Genomic DNA, 23,522 nt, shown 5'->3' on the forward strand with positions numbered 1-23,522 from the left:
ACTTCTATGTTAGCCTGTAATTATTTCAAGTTAAGTTTAAAAGGAAGTCATTATGAGAGGACTGTAAGAAAAAATTATATTTGTAGTGCATATAGCAGTAATATCCCAAACGAAATAGGTACAAACACTCCTTAAAATGATGAAAATTAGGGTGTTTTCTTTTTGAACTGATGAATATAAAGCATCAGTCCAAATGTAGCTATCTCTGCATTCCTACACATACCAAAAGGAATACTGTAATTTGTCCCATCTTTTAAAACACTATCTTGACTTTGCATTCCTCTGCTGCATTCCCCTGTTTCAGTACAACAAAACTCATCTCCAATTCTTCTTTCACTCTCTCTAGAATCCTGAACAACCCACTGAAACTGCCTATACCAATATTTATTGTTCACAGTCAAGTTTTCACTCCTCATTTGACAGAGCAGCAGGATAACTCCCTCTTCTTTGAAATACTTTCTTCTCTTGGCTACTAAGACAACCTACTCTCCTGGCTTCCTCTGACCTTATCACTCATCTCTCCTTCCCAGTCTCCTTTTCTGGTTCCCCTTCAATTCCCCAATCTTGGTCCTTGGTCCTTACTTCCTCACTTTCCACACTTACTCTCTTGATGTTCTCAGACAGGTTCATAGTTTTAAATATGATTCACATGATAACACCACGCAAGTTTATGTCTCTGACTTGAATCCCTGTCCTGAACTCTAGATTTATACATCCAACTATTTGATATCTCAGTTGGATGTCTAGAGGTGTATCAAATTCAACATGTCTAAAACTAAACTTTTCCTCCTTGTCTTCTCCATATCAATAAATGGCAACTCTGTCTTTTCAACTGCTCAGGCAGGAACAAGCAAGAATGTCCTCTCTTAACATTTATTTTCAGAATCATACTGGGAGCATAAGCTAATGCAATAAGAAAATATAATAAAGGAATACAGAATGGGAAAAAAGAATTAAAACTTTCTCTCCTCACAGATGACCATCTATGTAAAAACCTGAAAAGATCAACCAAAAGACTCCCAAAATTATAACAAGGTTGCAAGATGCAATATTAATATACAGAAGTCAGTCACTTTCCTATACCAGCAATGAACAAATGAAATTAAAAATTAAAACACATTACCATTTACATCAGCATTCCCCAAAACGAAATACTCAAGTATAAATCTAAATATGTACAAGATCTGAAAGAAGAAAACTACAAAACTTTGATGAAAGATATCAAGGAACTAAGTATATGGAGAAAAAGTCATTGTTCATGGATAAGAAAACTCAATATTGTCATGATATTAGTACTTCTCAACCTGATCTATGGATTCAATCAATCTCAGTCAAAATGCTAGCAAGCTGTTCTGTGGATAATGAAAAACTGATTCTAAGGTTTATGTGTTGAGGCAAAAGGCCCAAAATAGCCAGCGTAATATGGAAGGAACAGAGGAGTGACACACCCAACTTAAAGACTTACCATAAAGCTACAGTAACAAAGACAATGTGGTATTAGTGAAAGACAGACAAACACCATCAGTGGAACAAAATACAGAGCCCAGAAACAGATCCACATGACACAGTCACTAATCTCTGATGAAGGAGCAAAGGCAGTTTAATGGAGCAAAAATAGTCTTTTCAAGAAATGGTGCTAGAACAACTGGACCTCCACATGCAAAAAAATATTAACCTAGACACAGACTTTTTAGACCTAGACCATTATAAAAAATTAACTCAAAATGAATCACAGATCTAAATGTAAAATGCAAAGCCAACTCCTGGAAAATAACATGGGAGAAAATCCAGATGGCCTTGGGTACTGAGATGACTTTTTAGATACAATACCAAAGCATCATCCATGAAAAAACTGATAGGCTAACTTCATTAAAATTAAAAATGATGAGCATAAATATGTCTTTTATGCTCTGCAAAAGACAACATCAAGAATTAGAAGACAAGCCACAGACTGGGAAAAAAACAACTGCAAAAAATTTCTTTGACAAAGGGCAGTTATCCAAAACATACAAAGAACTCCAAAAACTCAACAATAAGAAAACAACTCAGTTAAAAAGCAGGGCAAAGACCTAGACAGACACCTCACCAAAGAAAGTATACAGACAGCAAGGATGGGAGCATATGAAAACATGTTCAGCATCACATGTCATAAGGGAATCCCACATTAAAACAATGAGTCAGCATTATACACCTATCAGAATGGTTGAAATCCAGAATACAGATGACATCAACTACTGGCAAGGATAGGGAACAACACAACTCCCATTCATTGTTGGTACAGCTACTGTGGAAAGCAGTTTCTTACAAGACTAAACATACTCTTAACTGTAGGATCCAGTAATCACACTCCTTAGTATTTATCCAAATGAATGAAAAATATATCCCCACTAAAACTTGCATATACATGTTTATAGAAACCTTATTCATCGTTGCCAAAACATGGACACAACCAAGATGTCCTTCAGTAGGTGAGTGGATAAATAAACTGCTGTAGTTCCAAACAATGGACTATTCTCCAATGCTAAAAAGAAATGAGCTATCAAGCCAAGAAAAACCACGGAAGAAACTAAAATGCATATTGCCAAGTGAAAGAAATCAATCTGGAAAGGCTATATACTGTATGATTCCAACTATGTAACATTCTGGAAAAGGCAAAACGATGAAGACAATAAAAAGGTGTGTGGCTGCCATGGGTTGGGCCTGAGTAAGGGATCAGTAAGTAGAGCAAATAGGATTTTTTAAAACACTGAAACTATTCTGATCTCTACTTTAGTGGTGAATATATTTCATTACGTATTTGTTCAAACCCATAGAATATACAACACCAAAAACAAACTACAGACTTGAGTAAAACTGAGGTTATTGTAGGTTCATCAACTTTAACAACATATCACTCTAGTGTGGGATGTTTATTTATAATGCGAGACATTGTGGGGAGGGGCTATATGGGAACTCTCTGCAAGTTCCAATCAATTCTGCTGTGAACCTACATTGCTCCACAAAATGAAGTTTATAAGCTTTTTTTTAAGTAAAAGATGATGATATCTGCAACTTACTCTCAAACAGTCCAGAAAAAAAAAAAAGTAAATGGGCAAAATGTAAATTAGTGAATCTTAATGAAGAATATATGAAAACTTATTCCACTCTATTTCTTGCAACTCTTTTGCAAGTATAAAATTTTCTCAAAATAAATAAAAAATGAAGCTCTACAACAGCTTCCCACTCACTGATTAAATGCCAAATCCTTACAATGAACAGAAACAGGTTTTACTCCTGGTACACAGGGCTCCCAGTTACTCCCTGCCAGGCATGTTTCCTCTGGGGAACTTAGCTGTTCCCTCTCTGCTTGGTAAACTGCTCTATAAAATGTCCGCATGGTTTACTCCCCCACATCCTCAAGTCTTTGCTCAGACATCACCCTCTCTGTGAGGTCTTCACTGAGCACACTCTTTAAAATTCCATCCTCCTCCCCATTCCTTACGCTTTTGTGTGCTTTAAACTTTTGATTCACTGCTGCTGCTGCTGCTAAGTCTCATCAGTCGTCAGTCGTGTCCAACTCTGTGTGACCCCAGAGACAGCAGCCCACCATGCTCCTCCATCCCTGGGATTCTCCGGGCAAGAATACTGGAGTGGGTTGCTATTTCCTTCTCCAGTGCATGAAAGTCAAAAGTGAAAGTGAAGTCGCTCAGTCCTGTCTGACCCTTCGAGACCCCATGGACTGTAACCAACCAGGCTCCTCCGTCCATGGGATTCTCCAGGCAAGAGTACTGGAGTGGGGTGCCATTGCCCCCTCCCAACATAAACCTGTTCCTGCATTATTCCATATTTACAGACTTCAACCTTACCCCAGCCCAGGTATCTCATAAACTTAAGCTCCCAGACATTAATGAAGTGTATAAAGCTAACTGAGGACAGTACCCTGTACAGAGTAGGCACTCTGATTTGGATGAAGCGATGCAAACTCATTCTTACTAGAAAGACAACTAGAATCACATTAGCAAATGAGGTGCACCTCACGAGGGACAGCACATTAATAACTGTATTTACTGCTGTACTACAAATACCTAATTTGCAGGCACTTATTAAGCACTTGCTGAAAGAATAAACTGAATGTATGATAAACCATGGTGAGTCAGATGCCTATTCTTTTGGGTTTATAACAACTTACTCACCAATTAACTTCGTAATAACTGAAAGTGTTTTCAGGGGGAGGTGTGGATGTTAGTAAAATTCTAGCAGGTTGAAAAGGAAATGAGCAGTTACAGAACAATTATAAGCAACTATTTCAAGGAATTTGGCTAAGAAAATATATTGAGAATATAGAAAACTGTAGGCAAAACACAAAGGAAGGGGGTTTGTTTCTTTTTAATAGGTAAGACCTGAGTTTGTTTAAATGCAGATAGTAAGGAGTCAGCAGAGAGAAGTGGAATATAAGGAACATTAATAGTGTGACTAATAAGAATGATCTCTGTTCGTTTCCAAGGCAAACGATTCAATATCACGATAATCCAACTCTACGCCCCGACCAGTAACGCTGAAGAAGCACAAGTTGAACGGTTCTATGAAGACCTACAAGACCTCGTAGAACTAACACCCAAAAAAGATGTCCTTTTCATTATAGGGGACTGGAATGCAAAAGTAGGAAGTCAACAAACACCTGGGGTAACAGGAAAATTTGGCCTTGGTGTACGGAATGAAGCAGCGCAAAGGCTAATAAGAGTTTTGCCATTGTCTACACCTGGACATCACCAGATGGTCAACACCAAAATCAGATTAATTATATTCTTTGCAGCCAAAGATGGAGAAGCTCTATACAGTCAGCAAAAACAAGACTGGAAGGTAACTGTGGCTCAGATTATGAACTCCTTATTGCCAAATTCAGACTGAAACTGAAAAAAGTGGGGAAAACCACTAGACCATTCAGGTATGACCTAAATCAAATCCCTTATGATTATACAGTGGAAGTGAGAAATAGATTTAAGGGACTAGATCTGATAGAGTGCCTGATGAACTATGGACGGAGGTTCATGACATTGTACAGGAGACAGGGATCAAGACCATCCCCATGGAAAAGAAATGCAAAAAAGCAAAATGGCTGTCTGGGGAGGCCTTACAAATAGCTGTGAAAAGAAGAGAAGCGAAAAGCAAAGGAGAAAAGGAAAGATATAAGCATCTGAATGCAGAGTTCCAAAGAATAGCAAAGAGAGATAAGAAAGCCTTCCTCAGTGATCCATTCAAAGAAATAGAGGAAAACAACAGAATAGGAAAGACTAGGGATCTCTTCAAGAAAATCAGAGATACCAAGGGAACATTTAATGCAAAGAGGGGCTCAATAAAGGACAGAAATAATAGGGACCTAACAGAAGCAGAAGATATTAAGAGGTGGCAAGAGTATACAGAAGAACTGTACAAAAAAGATCTTCACGACCAAGATAATGACGATGGTGTGATCACTCACCTAGAGCCAGACATCCTGGAATATGAAGTTGGCCTTAGGAAACATCACTACGAACAAAGCTAGGGGAGGTGATGGAATTCCAGTTGAGCTATTTCAAATCCTGAAAGATGATGCTGTGAAAGTGCTGCACTCAATATGCCAGCACATTTGGAAAACTCAGCAGTGGCCACAGGACTGGAAAAGGTCAGTTTTCATTCCAATCCCAAAGAAAGGAAATGCCAAAGAATGTTCAAACTACCGCATAATTGCACTCATCTCACATGCTAGTAAAGTAATGCTTAAAATTCTCCAAGCCAGGCTTTAGCATTACATGAACCGTGAACTTCCAGATGTTCAAGCTAGATTGAGAAAAGGCAGAGGAACCAGAGATCAAATTGCCAACATCCTCTGGATCATGGAAAAAGCAAGAGAGTTCCAGAAAAACAGAAAGTGAAGAACAACTAAAGAGCCTCTTGATGAAAGTGAAAGAGGAGAATGAAAAAGTTGTCTTAAAGCTCAACAATCAGAAAACTAAGATCATGGCATCCGGTCCCATTATTTCATGACAAATAGATGGGGAAACAGTGGGTGACTTTATTTTTCTGGGCTCCAAAATCACTGCAGATGGTTATTGCAGCCATGAAATTAACAGACGCTTACTCCTTGGAAGAAAAGTTATGACCAACCTTGAAAGCATATTAAAAAGCAGAGACATTACTTTGTCAATATAGGTCCGTCTAGTCAAGGCTATGGTTTTTCCAGTAGTCATGTATGGATGTGAGAGTTGGACTATGAAGAAAGCTGAGCGCCAAAGAACTGATGCTTCTGAACTGTGGTGTTGGAGAAGACCCTTGAGAGTCCCTTGGTCTGCAAGGAGATCCAACCAGTCCATCTTAAAGGAGATCAGTCCTGGGTGTTCATTGGAAGGACTGATGTTGAAGTTGAAACTCCAATACTTGGGCCACGTGATGCGAAGAGCTGACTCATTGGAAAAGACCCTGATGCTGGGAAAGATTGAGAGCAGGAGGAGAAGGGGACGACAGAGGATGAGATGGTTGGATGGCATCACCGACTTGATGGACACGGGTTTGGGTGGACTCCGGGAGTTGGTGATGGACAGGGAGGCCCGGCATGCTGCAGTTCATGGGGTCGCAAAGAGTCGGACACGACTGAGCGACTGAACTAAACTGAATACAAAAGAATAAGGGATGACAAGCAGAATACAAATGGAGAAGCAAGGTGAAGAGGAAAGAATGAGCTCCAAATGTAATTGTTGGTAACTGATGCTAAGAGTTGGTGTCGTCCCCTTCTGTCATCTCCCCTTTTTGCTCTGTAGCTGAAAGTGAAGTCATCTGCTAATAAGTCAGAAGAAAGTAGGGTTGAAGACAGCAGAAAAGAGTAGAAAAGGGCCACTGTGAGAATGCAAGTGACAGCTGACTAGCTAAAAGGAAACAAAAGTTTAATTCGGCTTTTAGAGCTAAGAAAATGTACAAAAATCAATCCTGTCCATTTTATGTTTGTTCTTCTCAATACTGTATAAAAGAAAAAATAGACATAACAGGCACAGAACACAGTGTTTTCATTTGGCAGTTCACCTATTTCGAGCAGGAGATTTCCCAGCATCCTCTTGAACAGATACAAGTCTTGTTGAAAGAGCAGTGTTTGAGGAGTCTGGATGAATTAAACTAGAAAGAAAATAGGAATATACTGAGATGATTTGAGAGTTACAGGCAAATCCAATTTCAATAGAGTGCTATAACATTTAAAAGCAGGTTGTTTTCTGCAATAATGAGCTTATGGGTCATTATTTTCTTCTTTCAGTTGAGGTAGAAATAGGATAAATTTTGTCTTCGGGATAACAATACCAAAAGATCAATAGAGGAAGTTTATTAAGTGAGTGTGTATGTGTGTGCACATGCATGCATGCTCAGTCACGTGTGACTCTTTGAGACCCTATGGACTACAGCCCACCAGGCTCCTCTGTCCATGAAATTTTCCAGGCAAGAATACTGGAGTGGGTTGCCACTTCCTACTCCCGAGAATCTTCCCGATCCAGGGGTCAAACTTTCGTCTCTTGCATCTTCTGCATTACAGGTGGATTCTTTTATCACCACACCACCTTGGAAGCCCAGAATCTTTGCAACCCCCTGGGCTGTAGCCCACCAGGCTCCTCTGTCCATGGAATTTCCCAGGCAAGAATACTGGAGTGGGTTGCCATTTGCTCTTAAAGGGGATTTTCCCAACCCAAGGATCAAGCCCACATCTCCTGCATCTCCTGCATTGCAAGCAGATATATTCTTTGCCGTTGAGCCACAGGGAAGCCCTAGTTATTAAGTGTAACAGGTGGCAATAAAACAATAAAACTGGCTGAATGAGTGACTTATAGAACTCTTCACATCACATATACAAAACAGAAGTACTCTGGGGTAGAAATCCTGAGCTCAAATATTTTATTCTTAGTCCCCATAACTTAGTGGAATAGCACTGCAGATACATAAGTGACTGTACCTTTGCCAGGCAAAATCATCCTCTAAAAATATGTTGCGGCTGGCTTTTCTACTCCCCACAGGTGTACGGGGTTCATTTGGATCAAGTACAGACACAGAGGAAGCAGAGTCTGAAAGAGCATTCAAGTCTTCACCAATGGAATTACTGTCTGTGGAATGAGCATAACTTAAGGCTATTTTTCTACAGTATGTACAGGCTCGGAGGTCCCCTAGGAAGAAAAAAAAAAAAAGAAGAAAACTTATTAGATGATAACTAACCTATCTACTTACCAGAACTATTAAACCCTTGGCTTAATAGTTAATCTAATAATGGGGAACCATCTTCAAGTAAAGACTACCAAACAAGACCTTTTTTTAAAAGTGAAGTAACTTTGTTAGCTCTGTTATATATTTTAAAACCGAAGAGGTTGGGAGGGAGGTTTAAGAGGGAGGGGATACATGTCTACATATAACTGATTCACTTCATTGTACAGCAGGAACTAACATAACATTTTAAAACTGTACTCCAATTAAAAAAAAGAAAGAAAAGCAACAGGAAGAGCAAATATGTGGGTAAATAAGAATTTACCATATAAAATAATAAAAAAATTTTTAATAAAAACCAAAATTATGATAACTCCATCCAGCTACCCAAATTACTGCAAATATTTATAATAACTTAAGAAAATATGATTCAATGGACTAGAAAACTCCGCTACAAGAGTATTCTTCAAGGTTCTAGAAGTGAAGTAAGGGAATCTATGAAAGACAGAGGTTCAAGGAAAAAAATTTTAGTTGAATACATAAACCAACACAAATAGAAGAAACACTTTTTACCTCGGTAACAAGGAAGGAGGAAAATGTTTAGTTCTTTATGTGAAGTCATAAAGATTGACCTCCACAAGGGGGCACAGTTTCAAAAACTGTTTAAAAACAAACAAAACTGGCGTACAAACAATAAGAAATATGGGTCGGGGGAACTATAAAGGAAATTCTCGTGGTAAAAGTTAGGATGGAAATGAAATATTCTTGGGAAGACAATAAGGTTATTTAATAATTTTAAGTGTTTTTTTTTTTTTTTTCCTGGAAGCAGTCCTACCCAAATATAAGTTTCATTTCTACCCTGTTCTTCTGCAACAATTTTTTGTGTGATTCTATAACATTTTAGCATACTAAAAAAGGAGGTAAGATAATTAAACTTTACTAATAACATGTTACATAACAATTCTACCTTCTTTTTACCATTAACATTAGAAAACTGAAGTGACATGGAACAAAAGACTTCTAGAAGTCAACTGTACTGTGTTTTTACCATAATTACTACAAAGGACAATGTATGGTCTTATTTTTTAAGAACTATTTTATAGTACTCCATTTTATTAAATTATGCATGTATTTTAAGCAAAATTAAGTATCACTTGTTGGGTTACTCATTTCTAACACAATTCAACAGACGAATCTAAAGAAAAATGTCTCCAATCATGAACCACCACCAACCCCAAACCTCTTCCCCCCACCAAAAAAAAACTGAACTCTAGCCCAGGATAAATGAGAGTGGAGGACATACCACCACTAGCTGACCAAGGTTGAATTTCAGAAAAGAGATAAAATTACTTCCTGCAGAAAAGTATTTAAGTTGCCACAACAAAGGCTTGGTTCTTACACTGTAAAGAAAATCTCCCTTAATCAGTCAGCTATTACAATGAAAATGATCAGGTAAATTAAGGGAGCCAAGCTTGACCAGAAAAGTTCTCATTTCATGGAGAATCCTCACCAGCAAGGGCCTATAGAGCAGTAAAAAAAAAAAAAAAAATTACATGAGGTGTTGAAAAGGCTGACAAGACACAGCCCCTCAGTTCATTGGAGACAACAGACACATACAATTCAAAAGTTGTAAGGCAGACACAAAGACAACACTGCTACTACCATTAACAATAATAACATCCACTGATCTGTTTCTAGGTGCCTAAGTATTCTAGGTATTCAGGGTCACAACATATGTTTGTGTTCAGAATCTATTATCCCAACTGCAATGGTCAACTTTATGTGTCACCTTGGCAAGACTGATGAGTCGGTCCAACAATAGTCCAGCTGTTGCTGTGAAGGTTTTTTTTTTTTAAGATGTGATTCACATTTACAATCTGTGACTTTAAGTAGTTACCCTCCATAATGTGGATGCATCTCATCCAATAATTTGAAGGCCTGTGGAATGCTCTAAAGGAAGGGATCCAAAGGCTTAGAGAGTCTGCTATGAGCTGATTTACCAGGTAAGATCTGCTCACTTGCCCCAGGAGGACCCAGGGCACATACCTTTCACCGTGACTATGAGAAAAAAAGATCTGTGAGGGGAGCACCAGCATCCCCTGTAGAGTTTTGTAGTCACCTCTCTCTGTGGGAATTATCATTGAACTATTGGTGCTGAACTGGAAAACCTAAATGCACTGGGACCACTGGATCCCAGGTTGGCAGGGGCAGAGTGGTGGCATTTAATCTCAAAAGACAAGGTTAGCATGAACGGACATCAGAGTCAAAGCGGTAACCAGAATAGTATAACACATATAGAGATCTGTGACACCTCTGACCAGGGTGTTCCTAAAGCAAATGGGCAGTCTTCTAAATCCTTACTGGATTTGTATAAGAAAAAGCGTTCTGGATCAAGACAACCAAAGTCTATCTTGAATCAAAATGAGTCATGACCCCTCAACAAATTCTCAGGCCCAGAGTTCTTTGAATGGACGCTGGGTCACCTTGAGGTAGGGATCCACTACACTGCCAAAAAGTATATACTGTTAATCTTCCTACGAGGTCTCCTCTGAGGACCTATAGCCTTTTACCAGAGTGACCATGCATTGAGAAAAAGGTAATAGTCAAACTTTTAGGGGATTACTGGACTTTGGCTCTGAACTAACACTAATACCAAGAATCCAAAACGTTACTATGATTTCAAGTCAGCAGGGGCTTACAGAAGTCATGATCAATAGAGTTTCAGCTCAGGTCCATCTTACAGTGGGCTCAACAGGTCCCCAAAGCCACTAGTAGTTATAGCTCAGTTCTAAAATATGTAACTGGAATAGATATTCTCAGCAAATGGCAAAACCCCTACGTTTCTTCCCTGACCTGTGGAGTAAGGGCAATTATGGTAGTTCTGGCCTCCAGACAACAAATTTCTGTTTATTCTAAGCCACTCAGTTTGTGGTATTTTGTTAAGAGAGCCCTAGGCAACTGAGGTATCAACCACCTTAAAAAGACAAGATTTTACCCAAAGAGTAATGGGAGCTCTGAAAGGGTATTAGGCAGGGGACATACCCTGACATGATCAAACTAGCATTTAACAGGACACTGACTAAAGTATGAAAAAACAATCTGAGGTAGGGAAAAATTAAAGGTAAAAAAAACTTTAAAAGGCTGTAGCCATAATCTTTCATCATCTTTCATGGATGAAAGATAACTGGGGTCTGAACTCTGAAGCAGTTTAGGTTTAAAAAGAAATTTTCAGTGAATAATAAAAATAACATGAGAGAGATACTGAGAATGTTCTCTTTTTGGTAACTTCTGTACATCTTCCACTCCCTAATCACTACACACACCATTGCTTAGTTTCCTTCTGCTTCAATAAATAATTTTAAATTTCTGTATTACTAAAGTTCAGGAAAGAATAGTAGTAAATGTAATTTGCTAGAGCACAGTGTTAAGGAATATATATCTGCATATACTTTGTATATATAAAATACAAAATTTGTATTTTGTAAAATAAAAACTCTCACGGTAACATAAACCACTCTAACCATCACTCTAACCATCCTGCTTAATAAACATGAATGATGCCGTGGATTTTCCACTACCATCTATGATACACTGTCTTTTACTCTTGTTATTTATGAACATCTCCATCTACTTTATTACCTGACTACAAAGTCCTTTAAAGCAAAGTCGTGTCTCCCTGTTTGTTCTCCCCATGTCTCACACATAAAGTCCAAAATAAACAATGACTTAACATGGGTCCCCTATTGCAACTATTTTATTGCTGTGACCTTTAAAAACTGCAAAAATGTCGATAAAGCTCATTTACCTGTATAACCCATAAATTTTCCAGGGATTTCTTGATTGCAGCAACGACTGCAGAAAATCTGCCCACAGAGTCGGCAGTGGTGTCTGCGCCTAAAAGTGGTAAATTTCTCATTACAGTCATAGCACTCTTTACACTGGCTATCTGGCATCCAGTATTGCTTCAGGTCACTATCCTGCAACAATAAAAATGTGTGAAGGCTTCTTGAAAATACTTTTTATCAAACTGCAAAGGCAAATACAACGCTAGTCAAAATCTTAGAAAATTTCTTTTGCAGAAATTAACAAGCTATTTGTAAAATTCACATGGGAATGCAAAAGTTCAAGAGAACCAACCAAGGCAATCTTAAAGAATGAGCTGAAGGACTTATAATGTCTGTCATTAAGATTTATTCTAAACCTACAGTAATTTTAGACAAAGTATTAGTGTAAGGAAAAATGGAGCTGTGGAACAAAGAGAAGAGCCCTGGCACACCCTCACACATATATGTAGACTTATGACAAGGTGTGTAACGCAATCAGTGAAGGATGGTCTTTAAAAAAAGAAAATGGTACTGGGTCCAACTGGACATCAATGGGGAAAAACATGAATCTTGATCCATATACCTTCACATCAATAAAAAAGCTTCTTGAAGAAACCATGGAAGATAGTCTCCCATGGTTCATTTTTTACTGCCCCTGGGTTGGAAAAACACTTTTTAAATAGAGCACAAAAAGCATAACCCATAAAAAGAAAAAAATTTGATAAACTAAAATAAGGAACTTATGAGTAAAATCTGCTGTCCACAGTTGGAGTAAACATTAACTGAACTTTCTTTCAAGTGGCATTGTACCATTTTCAGTGAGCACCGCATGATCCCCATATAAGTGCTTAATAAGTAATCTTCTAAAGAATCTAGATAATACCTGGCTCTTCCCCTCCATGATTTCCTTGAGGCGTTTTAATACTGTGCTGAGGCTTCGGAGTTGAACAGCTGTGCGAGGGTCATGACCTCCAAAAGTAGGTTCTGCCTTCCTTCTGGTGTCTGAGTTAGGATTACAAAACAAAAAACTACTTTAATAGTATCAATGCAAAGTGCTTCTTACTTTTACCATATAGTTATGTTTGCCAGCCAGTGACACAGACTGAGAGTTAAAACTAGTCTTTATAAGGGTAAGAGGCTGTTCAAAGTGTAAAACACTGCTTCACAAGCAAATGCGGACTGAGACAGCACCGTTTGAGACCACTGATGATTTTGAGGCCTGGATGGGAGCATCACTTAACATGGCATAAAACTCATTAGTGATTTCTTGGGCCCTTCAGTCCCAGGTCAGAATAAATCTCTACTAGAAATTTAGCAGAAGGAAAAGCAATGCCAGTGAGTTATCCTAGCCTAGTCTCCACAGTCATCAGGTCAGCAACAGGGCTGAACAGTTCGGCTAGGCCTTACAGATCACAAAACCAAAGGCTTGTGTTGCAGATCATTAGGAAAGAACTTAATAGCCAACCTCAGAGTCTGACAGACTTCAGAACACCCAGGATGGTAATTTATGCACAGACTTCCCTTCACCAATGTCCAAGAAGGCTTCTCTTTACCAAAGAATTGCTACAGCTCCAACCCTACCCTTCCCTGCCACCTCCCCTCCCCTATAGCTCCAAGCAAGAAGGAATCACTTGCTCTTGAAACAGCAATACTGAAGCCAGTCCTGTCAATAAAAAAATAGGCTTACATTCCAGTTTTGTGGCCAGAATGGGCTCTGCCTACCAAAGCTATCATATGTTATTTCTTTATTTCAGAGCAAGATTACAACTAAGGTTTCTACCTATCCCTGGCTCCAGCAGTTTTTAAACCTAAGGATGAAGGAGAGTTGGCCTGACAAAATGGATGAACACCTCTATTAGCTTAATCTCATTAACCTCATAACCTATGGCAAGGCCCTCTCTAAATCCTTCTCAAACTCACTATTTGCTACATTTGCTTTAGATGTTCTTTGTTTTGGATGAGTGGCAAAGAAAAGACTACAAAGAAATGAGAAGTTAATATTTAAATCTAAACTGATGAAGAACTTCCATCGATACTAATTATGGAAATACTTATTTAAACGGCACTTACGTTACAAAACTGAAAACTGTATCTTTCTATAAACAATACCTTAATCTCAGCAGATACATTATTACTACAATAAAAATGTATATTAGAATGACAAAACTGCTCTTGAGTCTTTGTGATAAACCAACTCTCCATGATTTATGAACTGCAAAAGGAGAGACAGATGAAGCTGTTAGAACAGGAAAGCTGTGGTCCCATGCACGGGAAATAATTAACTGCAAAGCCCCTTGCGTATAGCCACTTAGGAGTATAAGAGAATACAAATAGCATCATCCATTGAAAAAGCAGGAGCAAGACTATTCCTAGAAACAACAGATGATGGCTTCAACGTGGATGAGGATGAAAAAAGGAGAGAAAATCCGGTTCAGCACTCTGCCCTCAAGCAATCATCTCAGCTGCTTCTCTTGTAAAATGAATATTCTTAATAGAAAATCAAATGACTTCCCAGGGTCACAGAGCTGGTAAATTGTGGAATCACAGGCTTTTAATAGGAAAAGGAACTAGACTGGTCAAACAGTCCCAGGCTCATCAAACTCAAATGCCTTGAGCGGCTAAGGAAGAATCAAAGAATCAAGTGGACTGAGAAAAGACTGTAAGGAATGCAGCAAACTAGACATTACGAGTTCCACCTAGCAATATTTAAATTCAAGCTTATCAAAATAACAAGACAAGGTTTGGTAAGCTGTCAGTTTGTAACCCCTACAAGACTAGATTCTAGTCTAACTCCTCAATTTTATAAACAAAGAAATCCTATGCTTAATTCAATATAGGATACAGTCAAAAGAGTTCCCTTAACAAAAACAGGAGTGACACTCCGGACCGGGTTCAAGAACTAAGGAGTTTAAGGTTCAAAGTCAGATTGGGATGGTCTCTTCCTTCCATCCATCTGAAGTAAGGAACTTACTTCTCCCTCTCCCTCTTCCTTCCTTCTGATTCTTCCTACCAAACAGCTGACATAACCCAGGCTAGGGCCCTCTGCCCTGGGAAACCTGCAGAGGTGATGCAGCCAGCTCTGCTCCAGTCCTCTGGGAAAAGCTCTCTTTCTGCTCGGCTTCGCCGCCTCCTCTGACCTATTGGTAGCAGGTTCTGAGACAAGTCCCAACTAGCCATTAATAAAATATGCTTCTGCCGACCACCATTACCTGTGCCTGCCTACTTGTCACTCAAGACCTTGGAGGGAAGACTGGCCAGACAAGACAAGAGCTGATGTTCACAGACACCTGATTTCCAATGCTGTACCCCTTTTCCCCTCTTATGCCACCTCTCATTGCCCTTCCCCTACCACCTTGAGTCAGGCAAACCACTTCATTGAGTTGAATAATCTAACAGAAATAAAACATACAACAACTCACTTTAGCTAGTCTCTTGATGCAGGCACTGATCCCAGTCTGTACTCAACAGAAGAGCATGAAAATGAAGGCGATGACAGTATAGCAGAACAGGATGGAGAACAAACAGGTGAGAGGAGCTCAGTTTATCCAGCCACACTGACAGTTTGCACCCCGACAAGGACAGAAAGCCAAGAGCAAGTGGCAGCCCACTGATGGAACTGAGAGACTTCTGCAACCAGCGGCATGCACATCACATTACACTGGCCACCCCAAGAACAGATGTAGCAATCACAAAGTTCAAACCAACCTGAGTTCTCCTGGGGGTGTTGCAAACTGTCCTCTGCTGAAACCCAAGCAAGTAATTAATCAAAAACAAAAACAAAAAACCACCAGTCAAGAGATCTCTGCCTTGTCCAAATTAAAGTTTACTGAAATGTTTAAGAACTCTTGTTTGCTAGGTCACTTCAGTCATGTCCAACTCTTTGCAACCCTATGGACTGTAGCCCACCAGGATTCCCTGGAGATCCCTCTGTTGCTGAGATTCTCCAGGCAAGAATACTGGAGTGGGTTGCCATGTCCTCCTCCAGGGGATCTTCCCAACCCAGAGATCTACCCCATATTTCTTATGTCTCCTACATTGATAGGTAGGTTCTTTACCACTAGCATCACTTGGAAAGCCCAAATTAAAGTTTAATGAAATGTTTTAAGAACTTCTGTTTAGGTATCAACAAATTATTTCACTATCCAGGTAAGTTTCATTAATTCTCAAGAGTACCTGACCATTCCAAATAGCAAAAAAGTTAAGTCAATTAACAACCTGGGAAACACAACGACTGGGAAAAGTCTAATACTCAGAGAGGAATGAAATGCGAACAGTATCATACCTAACACTGAAGATCGACGCTGGAACTCCTCATTAAGCCGCTTTTTATAAGGTGTAGGTGATCTCACAGATTGTGTTCTTGAAGGGAGCTGAGGGCTGGTCCAACTTCCACTCAGAGACTGTTGCTCTCCCTGGCCCCCTTCTCCTCTCTCTGTAGCAAAGGAAAGCTTGGAATTATTGGAAAAACTAAGACTCAAGAGCTCAGCAAAGAAAAGGAAATAGATGAGATTTTTCAGGAAAGAATGTATACTTGTATCACATACCTAAGTAAAACTTAGGGTTAAAAAAAAATTCAAAACAGGTGGCAAAATTACAGGCCAATAATTACATCCTTGGTACATGTGACCTTCGATGTGTTTTACTTTTCACTAAAAAGTTGAGCATGTTAAGGAAATAGAATGCAAGCTCCACATGAAAGCTGGGATCTTTTGTTATTCTATTTCATTTATGGGATAGATTCCCTGGTGGCTCAGAGGGTAAAGCGTCTGCCTGCAATGAGGGAGACCGGAGTTCGATCCCTGAGTCGGGAAAATCCCCTGGAGAAGGAAATGGCAACCCACTCCAGTTCCCTTGCCGGGAAAATCCCATGGATGGAAGAGCCTGGTGGGCTACAGTCCATGGGGTCGCACAGAGTCGGACACGACTGAGCGACTTCACTTCACTTTCCTTGACTATTAACATAGTGCCCAGTGGACAGCAGGTGCTCAATAAACATTTGCTTAATAAAAAGACTATTGTAAATGTAATGTATCCCTGCAGGATCCTGGAACACAAAAAGGACATTAGTAGAAACTGGAGAAATATGAATAAAACACATACTTCAGTTAGTAATATTTTGTCAATAATGGCTCACTGATTATAATAAACATACTCTACCAATGTAAGATGTTAATTACAGGGAAAACAGGGTGTAGGGATATATGAGAACGTCCTGTATTATTTTCCTAATTTTTACATAAATTCAGAATTATTCAAAATAAGACTGTTCAGATTTCTTTAAAAAAAAAAAAAAAAGATTACTGTTTTCAAAATTTTGGACTAATGGGAGATTTTACAGAGCTTTAAACATGCCTGCTAATAAAAGTCAGTTAATACTATTAAAATTTCCACTGAGTTAAACTATTAATCCATAAATCCCTTTCAACAAGAGGGATTACTTTCTAACACATTTCAAACAATATTGTCAAATATAAAGCAAAAGATGTAGACCATGTTTTTTAACTATTCTAATGAGTAAAAAACATATTACTTAAAAAGAGCTCATTTTAAAAACAATTTTCATTTGATATCATTAAATGTATTAAACAGATTAACAAGCCTGCTGACAGCTTTTAATTTTTGAAAAATATGAACCCTTCCTCCCATGTGCTCATTCTTTAGTTTTATTGCTTTCATTAAAATCTTTTGGCTATTAACCTCTAAAAGAGCAAAGTCCATCCTATGGACTTCAGTTCAGTTCAGTCGCTCAGTCATGTCCGACTCTTTGCCACCCCATGAATCGCAGCACGCCAGGCCTCCCTGTCCATCACCAACTCCTGGAGTTCACTCAAATTCATGTCCATCGAGTCCATGATGCCATCCAGCCATCTCATCCTCTATCATCCCCTTCTCCTTCTGCCCCCAATCCCTCCCAGCATCAGAGTCTTTTCCAATGAGTCAACTCTTCACATGAGGTGGCCAAAGTACTTTCCATCCAAAGAACACACAAGACTGATCTCCTTTAGAATGGACTGGTTGGATCTCCTTGCAGTCCAAGGGACTCTCAAGAGTCTTCTCCAACACCACAGTGCAAAAGCATCAATTCTTCAGCACTCAGCCTTCTTCACAGTCCAACTCTCACATCCATACATGACTACTGGGAAAACCATAGCCTTGACTAGACGGACCTTTGTTGGCAAAGTAATGTCTCTGCTTTTCAATATGCTATCTAGGTTGGTCATAACTTTCCTTCCAAGGAGTAAACATCTTTTAATTTCATGGCTGCAATCACCATCTGCAGTAATTTTGGAGCCCAAAAAAATAAAGTCTGCCACTGTTTCCACTGTTTCCCCATCTATTTCCCATGAAGTGATGGGACCACGTGCCATGATCTTCGTTTTCTGAATGTTGAGCTTTAAGCCAACTTTTTCACTCTCCTCTCACTTTCATCAAGAGGCTTTTTAGTTCCTCTTCACTTTCTGCCATAATGGTGGTATAATCTGCATATCTGAGATTATTGATATTTCTCCCAGCAATCTTGATTCCAGCTTGTGCTTCTTCCAGCCCAACGTTTCTCATGATGTACTCTGCATAGAAGTCAAATAAGCAGGGTGACAATATACAGCCTTGACATACTCCTTTTCCTATTTGGAACCAGTCTGTTGTTCCATGTCCAGTTGTAACTGTTGCTTCCTGACCTGCATACAGATTTCTCAAGAGGCAGATCAGGTGGTCTGGTATTCCCATCTCTTTCAGAATTTTCCACAGTTTATTGTGATCCACACAGTCAAAGGCTTTGGCATAGTCAATAAAGCAGAAATAGATGTGTTTCTGGAACTCTCTTGCTTTTTCAATACAGATATATTAACAAAGGGAAAAAAAATGATGATGCTAACTTTAACCTCGTTTTAACATTTAGTTTTCAATTCCAACTTTCCATTCCAATAATTACTAAGATTAAAGAGAAAACTCTAGCTTTCTTTTCTTATGTAATTAAACCCAAGGACCTATGATGAAGGCTACTTCCTAGTTAATATTCACTTTCTTGTAAAGACACAGCATGAAAGTTAACAAGAGAATTTCAGAGAATCAAGATGGCAGGATGTCTGATCTTTAACAGGTCTTACCTTTGTTAAATCGAAAGAGATTGACAAAAGAACTATACGCTGATTTAAAAGGAGGCTCGTCCTGATCAGGAGTCAGAGGTTTAAAGTGTGTGAGATGAGAAGGACTGGTAGGAGACCGAGGCAAGTCATTAGCGGAGTCCAATGTTGGGGAAGTCTTATCATCTGTGGCCATTTCATGAGTCTAATAAACAAAAGAAATAAGCAAAAGTAAGTTCCTCAGGAAGCCCAAATAGCACCCAAGTCTAGAAATCTGACTTCAAAAACTCACACCTAAGAAAACCAGAGTACTTAAGTCTACTTCAGCATACGTTCCAAATCAATACTTGAAAACACTGCAGTCTAGATCATAAGGAAGAGTTTCAATTATCTAAAACTAGGAACGTTTACAGTCAATCTCATTTTCAAAATTAATATATTTTTAGGTATTTGTATTTTATGTATATGTATTTGTAGTTTCAAACACACACACAAAAAAACCCCAAAAGTATTAAAAATTTGAAGGCAAGGAAAAAATGTGAACAGGCAAAAAGGAAAAAAAGATTTTTCACTTTATTTATATGTTTTTCATTCTAAGATTTTTTTTCTTGAAAAAGAAACAGCTCTTTAAAGTTGGGGGGGGCAGTAAACTGGTTTTACAAAAGCATACAAATTCTTCAAAGTTTTATTTTACTTATTCCAATGTTTGCTTTTTTAAAAAGTATCAAAAAATAAATACTTCCAAGAACGGGAAATAAAAGTCATCCTCTAATGACATTTCTATATAACCTCAAAAGTTATCTCAAACTGACTCATCAGCTATGAGAATGATCTAAACCAACAAGCTGATCCCCATTAAATGTCCTCCTAGGCACAGAAGCCTGGTTTTTCTCCTTAAGTCTAAACTCATATAGGCATTAAAATGAAGATCTTAAAGTGCTTTTTCTTCTAAATAACCAAAAATCATAATTCAACCAAAGGACTGTTACCTACATCCTCAGATGCAGGTAACAGAAAAGCACAGATGTCTATTTTCTGCCATATTGATAAATACTTCAAATAAAAGAGAAGACCAGGAACTACGCATAACTTATTAGAATGCTATAGCTTGTAATCTTGTATTTACGAGGACACCACACTCTTATAAAATGCTCTTCACTTTCAAAATCTTACCTACCATCTCATTTCATTTCCATAAATGCCTGGAACACAAAACTGGCCTTATTACTACATTTTACCTCTGAGGCAACCAATGTACACTGACCCTAAAACAACTTTCTCGAGGGTCACATAAGCTATTCAGTGGTCCAACTATAACTAGACGCCAAGTTTCACTCCAGAATTACTTTTTTCCCCCTGAGGGCAGCATTTTTTATCTAATTATTTCCTCTTTTAATGAAAGAGGTACTTCAAGTTTGTAATGGTTTTGGAGGCATACACTCTTGGTTTCAAATTTTGACTATGAAATTTCTTAGCTGAGTAAACCCACCTTAAGAGCCCTGTAAGATATATATCACCATCCTCATTTTACATAGTGGAAACTGAGGCATAGTGTGACTAAGTGGGATAGTGTATGTGAAGCACTTTTAGCAGAGTACTTGCCCATAAAAGGCACAGAATTCATTTTTAGAGCAAAATTATTTTGTAGCTCTTCACAGACTTTCAATTCTGGTCTATTTGAATTCTAACTGTTAAGGATGTTGCCTGAATAATAATTTAATTGTTCATTAAACAAAACAAAAATAAAACCACTGACAAAAAGAATTTTGGCAACAAACATTTATTGGAACGGGGTGGAGGGGAAGAAAAAGAGGAAGGGACAGGAGGAGAAGAGGAGGAAGGAAGGAGGGAAAGGACACATCCTTCGAAAGTGTCCTGACAACCCACACTCCTGCAGAAAGGGTTGGGAAATTAGCTGATGATTGACTGACCAAGTGTAAACTCAAAAAAGTAAAAAGAGAGGTGACAGCAGTAACAACCTGAAGGCCTCAGAGAACATCCTACACTCTGCTTTGACACAAGTAACATGAGAGGAGTAAAGCAACCTTCCTGGACAGTCTTAGCATCACACCTAAGAGTCACTCACAAACAAACTTTAAATTATTAGACTTTGGAGATGTGAGGATAAAAATTACCATGAAAACACTGACCGATGTAGTCTCTAAAAGATACAATCACACAGAGTTAATCATAATATTTATATAATGATATCATGACCAAGAAAAAACTACCTTACAACTCTTTCTCTGGTAGCTTAATAATAACTGTCTGTGACATGAACTAGGATTCTTTACTATCTGAGAGGTAACCAGAAGTATTCACTTAACTCATTCAAAGACCTCTCTCATGTATCACCAACACATTGCCTCTTCTCCTTTGCAGACTTGTATATGCAGATCCACTAAGCACTATCAAAAGGCTTGTCAGGAATTGACATTTAGAAAATAAGCCTACTCCATCAGTCAAATCAAAATCTTAGCAGACAGAAAAACCCAAGTATCAGTTCAGTTATTTCTACAATGACTTAAAAAAAGTACAATGTTTAAAAAAAAAAAAGATACTCAAAATATATCTAACAATGCAGGACAGCTGAACACTAGAAATGTTAGTTTCCATCTACAAAGATTTTTTGTGTTCAATTGTTGACTGACAAACCAACAGATGGAGGCTTTCTAAAGGAAAACCACATGATCCATATTCTTCTTCCCAGAAAGAAGAAAAAGAGGACATGGGAGAGTAGTCTTGCTCTTCAACAGAAACTTAACCTGCTCACCTCTGTCACAAACTCGAATCCAACAGAAAGAAATTAAGAATATTTTTTGTAAGAATTCTGACAGTGGGAGTTTGGGAATGCTAGAAAACAAGATTCAAATAAATCAGAAACAAAACACTACGATATAACAAAAGACGACCTCTCCTATCAATATCGGAGTAATTTTACAAGAATGTGCACTGAATCAGTACCTTATAATTTAATAAATACTCATCAGATAAACAGAAATGACATACTGAATTCCAGTATTTCTCATATTTCTTGAATGTCTCAATAATAACATATATAAACCAGAAGACCCCTGATTTCCTAAAAATTTTCCATTTTCATCCTCTTGTTGGGAACGTTCTAAGCAAGGGGAAAATACTAATTGGGAAATCAGGTCTTCTCCTCAAGAGACTGACACAGGTACAAACGGAACGGTTTCAAAGAGCAGACAAGCACTATCGGAGGTAAATACATATTTGAAACCTCACTATTGGTATCGTTTCTGTACATTAGGAACTATTTTGTCTAGTCTAAGTATGTACCTCTGAAACACAGGCTCAGAGCTTATCCATCAGAGAGAGGAGGAACTGGACTAGGGACCTCAGAAATAAGCTCAAATACACGGGACAAGACAGGAGCAAGGGAACTTCAAATGCTTCCAAGGAAACCTCTTCAAGACAGTCCCACCCGGATCCCTTCCCCACTCGCCACACAAGGGGAAGCCGGAGAATCAGGGGAGCCGCCCGAATTGGAGCACAGGTTCTCTGCCCTTCCTTACCCGGCCTCCGCCGCAGCCCGGCCTCAGCCCTAGTTGTGAAGCCCAGCTGTCGCCTTCACTTCAGAGTTCCCCTCCGCTCCGGCCATAGAGCTTCCTAAACCCGCCTTCTTCTCCCCACTCAGGCCCAACCGTCCGCGTGCCAAGTCCCTCCCTTACCTGCGCTTCCCGCCCCAGCCCCGCAGGCCACCCTCCACCCCAGCCTCGGGTTCACCAGATCCAGGTGCAAGGAGCCTAGCGCCGCGGTACTCAGGCCGCCGGCGGTTGCGGCAGGAAGCAAAGCTACTTACATGGTTGCTGCGGCTTCTAGCCTCTCACCGAGGCTCCGCCCCCTGTTCCTCCTCCCCTCCAATCGGCAACTCTCCGGACGGTGGCTCCGCCCTCCGTACCCCGCCCTCACGACGTTCGGATCAGACGCTCAGGCAGAAGGAATCCAGCCCAGATAGAGTCGTGCTCGACACCTTGACCGAGATTAAGCCGCCTGCCTTCCTAGAGGAAGCCACGGCGACTGCGCGCGTGAGTATCACGCGTGCCGGGTCACCAGACGGGTGCAGGCAGGACTGTGGTTACCGTATGTTTTCGATAATATGGGCACTCATACGACAGAGGATGAGATGGTTGGTTGGCATCACCAACCCAATGGACATGAGTTTGAGTAAGCTCCGGGAGTTGGTGATGGACAGGGAAGCCTGGCGTGCTGCAGTCCATGGATCGCAAAGAATGGGACACGACTGAGCGACTGAACTGAACTGAACTGAATGTTACCGCGCTCAGCTTTCTTACGGACTGACACTTGTGCCTAGAGCGAACACTGTTAGACTTGAGAGATGCTGCTAAATGGTCACGTGATCTTAAACACGGAGAAGGCAATGGCACCCCACTCCAGTACTCTT

The 23,522-nt window shown here is 39.4% G+C and overlaps 1 protein-coding gene across 11 annotated transcripts in view; it reads right to left on the minus strand.

Moving 5' to 3' along the window:
- PIKFYVE (phosphoinositide kinase, FYVE-type zinc finger containing) overlaps positions 1 to 22,952 on the minus strand; it is an 80,299-nt gene extending 57,347 nt beyond the window's left edge. For 5 of the 11 annotated variants that reach the window (XM_070387447.1, XM_070387438.1, XM_070387400.1 and 2 more), the window contains exons 1-8: positions 22,633 to 22,782; positions 19,118 to 19,298; positions 16,294 to 16,443; positions 15,717 to 15,752; positions 12,895 to 13,013; positions 11,993 to 12,164; positions 7,946 to 8,153; positions 7,033 to 7,122 (exon numbers count right to left, since the gene is read on the minus strand). In XM_070387447.1, coding sequence (XP_070243548.1) covers positions 7,033 to 7,122; positions 7,946 to 8,153; positions 11,993 to 12,164; positions 12,895 to 13,013; positions 15,717 to 15,752; positions 16,294 to 16,443; positions 19,118 to 19,289 — 947 coding nt within the window. In that variant the 5' untranslated portion in view covers positions 19,290 to 19,298; positions 22,633 to 22,782. The other 6 variants (XM_070387455.1, XM_070387423.1, XM_070387409.1 and 3 more) reach the window with 5 other exon arrangements.
- Positions 22,953 to 23,522: the final 570 nt, after the last annotated feature.

This window comes from Bos mutus, chromosome 2 (assembly GCF_027580195.1).
Source record: "Bos mutus isolate GX-2022 chromosome 2, NWIPB_WYAK_1.1, whole genome shotgun sequence".
NCBI lineage: Eukaryota > Metazoa > Chordata > Mammalia > Artiodactyla > Bovidae > Bos > Bos mutus.